The sequence below is a fragment of the Pundamilia nyererei genome, unplaced genomic scaffold (genome assembly GCF_000239375.1).
Source record: "Pundamilia nyererei isolate P.nyererei 1_Seehausen unplaced genomic scaffold, PunNye1.0 scaffold00035, whole genome shotgun sequence".
NCBI classification, from domain to species: domain Eukaryota; kingdom Metazoa; phylum Chordata; class Actinopteri; order Cichliformes; family Cichlidae; genus Pundamilia; species Pundamilia nyererei.
The window spans coordinates 4,458,169-4,467,292 of record NW_005187436.1 but is presented as its reverse complement, the minus strand read 5'-3'; the positions used below and the strand labels follow the sequence as shown (position 1 = coordinate 4,467,292).

The 9,124-nt window shown below is 35.5% G+C and overlaps 1 protein-coding gene across 1 annotated transcript; it reads left to right on the top strand.

Moving 5' to 3' along the window:
- Window positions 1-796: 796 nt before the first annotated feature.
- Window positions 797-8,619, top strand: LOC102198686 (intestinal mucin-like protein). Its single transcript, XM_005730137.2, has 19 exons — window positions 797-1,177; window positions 1,482-1,630; window positions 1,845-2,013; window positions 2,125-2,369; window positions 2,484-2,667; window positions 3,006-3,216; window positions 3,301-3,476; window positions 3,576-3,645; window positions 4,323-4,459; window positions 4,549-4,580; window positions 4,674-4,839; window positions 5,425-5,526; window positions 5,616-5,656; window positions 5,786-5,908; window positions 6,553-6,654; window positions 6,739-6,864; window positions 7,235-7,274; window positions 7,599-7,722; window positions 7,847-8,619. Exons 1-19 carry the CDS (start codon window positions 1,144-1,146, stop codon window positions 8,052-8,054), a joined length of 2,439 nt encoding a protein of 812 aa, XP_005730194.1. The 5' UTR covers window positions 797-1,143; the 3' UTR covers window positions 8,055-8,619.
- Window positions 8,620-9,124: the final 505 nt, after the last annotated feature.

Sequence of the window (9,124 nt, the reverse complement as noted above, 5' to 3'; positions counted from 1 at the left end):
ACATTTTCACCTCCCACAACAACAACCACAGGAACACCTCCCACAGAAACAACCACAGAAACAACTACTACAACACCTTGCAATGACTACGAGTGTACATGGTCATCCTGGAGTAATAAGAATTATCCCAGTAGTACTCCAGATGGTGGAGATTATGAATCCATCGCTAACATTACTGATCTGGACCTGAGTGTGTGCACAAAACCGCTGAAGATACAATGTAGAGCTAAAGATTTCCCAGATATGTCGCTGGAAGACTTAGGTCAAACTTTAGTATGTGACCAACAAGATGGACTTATCTGTCATAACAAAGACCAAGGTTTTCCTCCAAAATGTAATGACTATGAAATACGAGCTTTATGTTGCCATTATACTTGTGAGCCTACCACAACAACCACTGTATCCACAACAACAACTACAGGCTCGCCTCCCACAACAACCACAGGAACACCGCCCACAACAACAACTACATTTTCACCTCCCACAACAACAACTACATTTTCATCTCCCACAACAACAACGACAGGAACACCTCCCACAACAACCACAACAGCAACACCTCCCACAACAACAACTACATTTTCACCTCCCACAACAACAACTACAATTTCACCGCCCACAACAACAACCACTGGAACACCACCCACAACAACAACCACAGGAACACCTCCCACAACAACCACCACATTTTCACCTCCCACAACAACAACCACAGGATCGCCTCCCACAACAACAACCACAGGGACACCTCCCACAACAACCACCACAAGAACACCTCCCACAACAACAACCACTGGAACAACGCCCGCAACAACCACAACAGGAACACCTCCCACAACAACAACTACATTTTCACCTCCCACAACAACAACCACTGGAACACCTCCCACAACAACAACCACAGAAACACCTCCCACATCAACAACTACAATTTCACTGCCCACAACAACAACGACAGGACCACCTCCCACAACAACAACCACAAGAACACCTCCCACAACAACAACTACATTTTCACCTCCCTCAACAACAACCACAGAACGTACCAAAGAATTCTCCACAACAACCCCTAAAATAATTACAAATTCAGTGGTGGTAACAACAACAACAACAACAACAACACCAAAAACAAACCCTCAATGTATGTGTGAATACCAGAATCATACATTTCCTGCTGGTAAGTTTTTGTTCTTCTTTCCTCATTGTTGTCCATGCAATAATTATTTAGTTATTAAACTTTAGTTTCTTATTTTGCCTTTCCTTTTTATAAAACTTTTTTTCATAAAGTGTTTAAAAGATAGTTTTTTTATCAACGTCCATTGAGGAATAATTAACTTTTTTTGCAGAAAGTTGAAGTGGCCACAGGAAAATCTAATAATCAACTCTGTTGCCAGTGTGGCCAACTCACAATGTTAACAACTGTACATTTTATAATCCATTATTAGTTATTTAGCTCTAACCCAGTTCTTATTGTCACATAGGTAGTGCCATGTACAATGGGACTGATGGAAAAGGCCATTGTTACACTGCATATTGCAATTTATCATGTGGTACTGAAATCCGTTCCCAGCCATGTAACTTTACACCTCCACCAACTCCAGGCTGCCTTTTTCTCAATCCACCTAGAAAGGTATTTGAATTAAAATTTGTTGTTCTTCCTGAAAGTTTACAGCAAAATAATTTTTTAAACAGCCTCTGCAACATTTGTGGACATACAGATAAGTGTTAAATTTAATACATCCGACGTGATTTATAGTGTGTATCAGTGTGTATGCCTCTTAGGCTAAAATATAATGTAACTCATGTGTAATTCATTTCTAAAAGCACTGTTTTGCTCTCATCAGAATGGTGAAACCTGGCGTTCAAACAACTGCACCACAGAAACATGTGAAAATGGAAAACACATTACAACACATGTGCAATGTAGTGTAACAAATATTGTTTGTGAGAATGGGCAACCACCAGTTAAAGTTTATGATGAAAATGGCTGTTGTTTCCACTATGAATGCAAATGTAAGTTTCAATAAAACCCTTTTAAAATTCCACATATCAAAGCTGCTAAACATGTAAGTAAATTACAAAATTATCTTTTGTTTTGATGCAATCTCAATCTAATATTTGCAGGTGTTTGTGGTGGCTGGGGAGATCCTCATTATGTGACATTTGATGGACAATACTACAGCTTCCAAAAAAATTGCACTTATGTCCTGGTTAAAGAGATCACACCTCGACACAATTTTAAAGTTTATATTGAAAATGTAAACTGTAATCCCACTGGAACTGTGACCTGTCCTAAATCCCTTATTGTGTATTACAAAAACTATACAGTTATTCTCACACAGGAGAGAGGAGCAAAGACTGTGAACAAGGTGGGTATCACTTAGACAAAGTGTCTTAAAAGTACTGACATTATAATATATTCAAATATTATGCAGCACCATTGAGATATTTCACTAATAGTAATTAATGCTAAAATTCCTTAGGTATATGTCAACGGCAGTCTTGTCACTACTATGTTTACAAATAATGACATGACCATCACAAATCAAGGAATTGAGATGCGGTTAACAATCCCAAAAATTGAAGCAGTTGTGATGTTCAAAGGTCTTTTATTCAGCGTAGATGTACCGATGACTCTTTTCTATGGCAACACAGAAGGACAGTGTGGTAAGCTAATAGTTGAATGTCTTAAAGTATTGATCGTGAAAGTTAAATGAGCATAATATGGTAGTAAATAATGCTAGAAATAAGTCTATGTTCTAATTAAAAACCTATATTTACAAGTCAAATTTTCCTTCACGATCTGTGATTGATATAACATTCTCTTCTGCATTAACAGTTGCAGTTTTATTGAACTTGTGACGGTGCTGTTTGTAGCCCATATGATTAAAACATGGGCTACTGTATCGCTTAGTAAAGAATGCCAGGCTCATATACAGGCTGATAGTCAGTTTGTCCCTGTGTTTGGCTGTAATCTGTATAATGTTAACATTTCTTTTCGCAAGGTACCTGTGACAATAACACAAAAAATGACTGCAGACTGAAAAATGGTCAGATTTCTCCATCATGCTCTGACATGGCATATGACTGGCGTGTATCTGTCGACAATACGCCATACTGCAATGGGCCTCCCCCTCCACCTCCACCTCCACCTTCACCTTCACCTTCACCTACAATATGCGTCACAAGCTCACTTTGTGAAATCCTAAACAGCGAGTACGAATTTACAAAATAAACACATATTAGTTCCATCAGTGAGACCACTGGAGTAATCTTCTTTATTTGACATTGTGTTTTAAGGGTATTCAAGGAATGCCACAAAGTAATAAATGTACATCCATTTTATGAAGCCTGTAAATTTGATGTTTGCTACACAACTGTTCCTATGGGATGCAGCAGTATTGAGGCATACAACTTGATGTGTGCTGAGGCATCTATCTGTGTAGACTGGAGGAATGCTACTAAAGGAGTGTGTGGTAAGACAGAGCTTTTTTTCTTATTTTTTCTTTTTTAACCATAATGTTTTAGATGTTTTCTAACCATTTTCATCTTAAATACATATTTGTTTCTTGTAGAATATAAATGCCCAGACAATAAAGTCTACAAGCCTTGTGGGCCAACTGTTGTTCAAACTTGCAATGCAAGGTAATCACTACATTATCATAACTGCACCCAAGTAACACTAAACACAAAGTACAGTTACAGGTGTGATAAGAGCACTCAAAGAGTGCAATTCCCCACAGCAAGTGAGGCCTATACTAAAACTTTGATGTTTTATATCTTTTTTTATATTAAAATGTCCTCAAATGCTCAGCTAACCTAGGTACTCATGTCTCCAAAAGCCTAGTTTGTTGTTGGAAAATTTGAAGACTATCCATAACAAATGTGGAGAATATAAAGTTTTTACTGATTTTCACATTTGATGTCACGTTGACTGGATTTTTTACCCAAATTAAATCTGTTATTGGTATCTACCGTCACACAAAATGTAAACGTATCTTAAAAACTGTGAATGCTGGACAGCTAACAAACAGACAGGCAGAGAAACAAACAGAACAGATTACATCATCCCCTGGGGAGGATAAATACAATCAGTCTTGAACTAACTGGAAGTTGAATGCAAAGTGGTATGAGATGAAAAACATGCATCAGTTTTAGTGACATTTCAGGTCATTATTTGTAGTAACAGATTTCAGCCTGAACCAAAGGGGACTAAGTGATGCTACTCCTACTCCAGTGCAAAAGTACTACACTGACATATAATTATAAATTCTTGTTCTATTTCTGAAGTAATGATACCTCTTAACTGACTTCTTATTTAGATACAATGAACAGTTCTCTCAGCAATGTAATGCAGAAGGTCCCCAAAACAAGAACTGCAATTCTTTTGGAGAGGGGTGCTTCTGCCCAGGGGGAATGACTTTGTTCAGTTCAACCTCTGATGTCTGCGTCTCCTCCTGTAAGCATATTTTCTGTTGCATATTAAAGAAAAATCTAATGTGAATCTTTGTAAGTATACATGTGAGCTGCTTGTTTTTATGATTTAAGGTTGCGCTGGACCTGATGGCAAACCTAAAGAGGTAAATACTATGATATTCTACATATACATTTTCAATTATTCACAGTGTATTTGTTGATGTTGTGTAAATAATTATTTTTCATCACCCATATAGCTTGGTGAAACCTGGAAGATTGGCTGTCAGGAATGTGTTTGCGATAAGAACACTTTTAGTGTGGTTTGTAAGAATGTAACATGCGCTACTCAAAATCCAGTAAAGTGCACCGAAGGTGAGGTGCTGGTGAAAAAAACAGTGGACTGCTGTGTGACACCGACATGTGGTAAGTTGTTTTGGATATCACGTATCCTCTTCTGCATGAATCAAAGCAAATATGAACAGTTCTTCAAAATAAAAAATTCAAATAATATTTTAGGGCACAGTTTAACATCACTTAACAACAGCAATAATCAGCTCCTTAAATTAACTGGGTTTAGAAAAGGATTTTTTTTTGGGCGGCTGCTCACTCACTGAGCTAAACTGGTGCCCAGGAATATGCCCTTTAAATATGATATTTTTAGCTCATCTGGTTGAAGGACCTTCATCTGTCTGTCTGTCCATCCACCAATTACAATGCTCCTCCTAAAGAGGAATTGAAACTTGCACACAATGATCAATTTGGTGTATAAGACAAATTTTTCTCAAGGTTAAGGTTGGGTTTTTTTTAGGAAAAAACCTGTGAGTTGCAACTGATTTTGAGCCAGATGAGCTACTGCTAAATATCATTGATGTTCTGGATCTATTTCCATTTTTTTTTTAAATATGTGTTTTCCAGAAACACCTGCTGTAAAATACTCTAATTAATTCTGGATTTTACTGGTTTGTTTTGTTTTATATCCACTAATGCTGGAACTATTTCCACCAACAGAATGTAACACGAACACGTGTCCATTGCAACCACATTGTGACGTGGGATTTGAATTGAAGGTTAACACCCCAAAGGATAAATGCTGCCCTGTTTACAGCTGTGGTTAGTGCAACTTATAGGTGTTGTTTATTCAGTGTGTGAAAAGTCTTAAACTTTAATCTAATTATTTTTGTGAACACTGTCTTATTTAGTGCCCAAAGATGTTTGTGTCTTTAATAATACCGAGTACAAGGTAAGGAATAATTATAGTGAATATTTATATTTATTTATATGTATTTTGGAGGGTTTCTTTAAAGGCAATATTTATATTATGTGTTACTATTAAGACTGTTAAAACATTACTTTTTATGTTCACACACAGCCTGGTGATGATTTCCGCAAAAGCCTATGTGAACAATGCCTCTGCACTGAAACCAAGAATTCCAAAATGGAGCTGAACAGCTACAAGTGTACTGAAATACAGTGTTTAAAAAGTTGTGACAAGGTACTTTTTGATGAAAATATTTGTATTTTCATTCATTCTGAATGTGAACCACTAAAATTATATGTAAATAAGGATTTTAAATGACCTCACATTTTACGTCCAAGCTCATTTACTCACATACTTTATTTTTTGAAATCTAAGATGAGTGTGTTTTTAAAACAGGTGAAGATTTATGTAATTTATGTAGTGTATTATTATTGATATGTTTGAAGACCTGATCTAAATATTGGAAAGTGCTGCCCTAAATGCTGTTGCTGATTTGTGAAATCAATCTTTAAAAGGGTTTTCATTTGTTCACTTTACAGCTAGCTATTCACATAGTTATGTTGATGTGATATGCTCTGACTTTACATGTCTATCTATAAAATATTTGTTAAATATCTGATAAATATAGTTTTTACCAATTCAGCAAACCTTCTACTCAACCTTCTTAAGTAGCAATGAGAATATTTCTGGAAAATAATATTTCTCTAATATTTTACTATTTGAGTATCACAGATCTAATAGCTACCACAATCTGCTAAATACCACTTGCAGGATGATTATTAAGTATTTTGTAACTGCTGCCTACTAATCATGCTATATGTAGAACATATAGCATGATTTAACAATATTAAATGTTGTATTTTATTTTTTTTAAATAGGGCTATGAATATACGGATGTGCCTGGATCATGTTGTGGAAAATGTATAAGGACAAGCTGTGTTGTGTATGTCTCAGGCGTTTCTTCTCCAGTAATTATTGAGGTTGGTACAACATAATTGAAACACTTAATGAGTTGTGATATGAAAAAAAATATCTTCTTAATAACTGACTACTGTTCTTCACAGCCTTCTCAGACTTGGTGGTCAAAGGATCAGTGTACCAAGTATGACTGCGTGAAAGTGAACAATGAATTTGCAGTTGTAGTACAAAACACAACATGTCCTCCATTTGATCCCAACAACTGCATTCCAGTGAGTACAATCCTTTAAAAGCAGAGGTTTTGTTTCTTACAGCCAAATATTGACACTCAAAAAAGAACATTTGAAAGATTAGTTAGTTTCTTTCTTTCTTCCTTCCTTTCTTTGATTTTGTTTTATAATTATAAAATACAATTCCTAAAATTGTAAGTTTGATTTAAATGTATTTAAAATGTACAGAAGCCAAAAACAGTCAATGTAAACTACATCCAAATAAAAATATGCATCATTAAATTAAAATAACTGCAAAGCCAAATTTTTTAATTAAACAGAATCAACCTGCTATTGGGTCTTCCAACAGTTTTATATACAAGTAAGTTGTGTAAGTTGCTAATGTTTACAGTACAAACTCCCTGTTTTGCAGGGAACTGAGCAAAAAGATGCAAGTGGTTGCTGCAAAATTTGTAAGTATTTAAAAAAATCTCATTACACAGTATTACTTTATGTTTTTGAAAATGTAATTTCATATTAATATATACCTTCATTAATCATTTATAACTGTTAAATCTCAAATATTTTCTTCTGGTACCCCAAGAAAGAAAGCCAATGCTTATAAATTTCCTGTCAGGCAAACCACAAACAAATCATTTCAGCAGCATGTTTTCATTCACAAAGGCTTCTAGACTTAAGAGCTTTTTTAGGTGACGATCAAATTATTAAACATGAACAACAAACAGAACATGATAATTACCAATCCGGTCATTCAAGTGATTTTCTGTCATTCACAGGTGTGCCTCCTTCCCCCTGTAAAATCCACACCAACACCACCTACCTGTACATAAATGACTGCAAATCAGTTGAGAAAGTGGAACTCACATCATGTGAGGGATCCTGTGGAGCATCCTCCTCAATGTGAGATTCATGAAAATATGCAGAAACAAACTATTTACTCATTCATGCTAAACTGCATGTGCTGTTTTTTATGATAATTTCTTATTAAACAGTTGTTTGTTTTTGAAACTATCTTTATTTACAGGTATTCGGCAGAGGCCAATAGCATGATGCATTCATGCACCTGCTGTCAAGAAATGAAGACCAGCGAGAAGGAAGTGCAGATAAAGTGCGCCAATAACACCACAAAAATGTACAAGTACATTTCAGTTGACCAGTGTGGCTGCAAAGCTGCTGAATGCAAAGAGCATGATTGTAAAGATTGTGAAAAGAAAGATGGAAAACTGGACTAGAAAATCTGACAAATATATATGTCAATTATTTCTTCCTAAAACCTATCTAAACAATATAAACTTAATATCAGAAGACTAAAAACAAAACTCGATGCTAAACCTCTTAAACAGCAGAGATGTTTTAGTCTGAAACTTGCATCTTCTTAAGTTGTCTCTTTCTAACTTAAAGTCCCTCTCCAAACATTTGCATGTACTCTTTTGGAGGTGGGAGAAAATGATATATTTCTGTGGTGGGTGTGTCCTTTCATCTCTCCAGAAGTCATTCCCTTACAAACTTTATAATGTGCCGTTTCAGCTTCCACATAAATTTAGAAATTCAGATTTAACTGAAATCGCAGTAATTCAGTCATGGTTCTTTGAATTGGGAAAAGAGTTCCATATAAGAATGGGAAAACCAATAACTTGAATTTTAAATTATAGTTGAACATTATTTCTAACAACACAATTATGTAACATTCAATTTTATTATTAGCAAAAGAGTTAAAAGAATGTCTAAAATATCTTTGTCAAATATCTAATATTTTCAACTACTTTCTATTTCAATAAAATTCAGCTTTGATCATGATCATGTGTTCTTGTTTTGGTTTTATATCCATTTTCTGTGTGGTCATTCCTCATTTGTAGCAATAATTGCATGGTATTTGAAAATATACCATCATTAATATTACATGTATTGAATTTGGATTATTTGATGTGATGCTACTTGAAACAGCTATTGGGTGCAAAACCTTTCAACTCTAAAATATCTTTCTGCAATTGTCATTTGTAATAAACCCAAGCGTATAAGCCAATTTGTTGGCAAAGAGTCAAATGCACTTGCAGCACAGATTTTGAGTAGCTAGAATAAAAACCTCATCCAGAATTCACATTAGATTCAGATTAACTCTGACAGAGGGCAGACAGGGTGGCGTGGGTGGAGACAAGTGTTAAGGCTTGATTGGTGACAGAAGGATTGCAGCACGATTGAAAGGGAAGGGTTTCAAAGCTGTAGTGAGACTTGCTATGATGTATGGTTTGGAGATGGTGGCACTATAAAACAAAGAAAAATTGGAATTGCTATATATGCAACT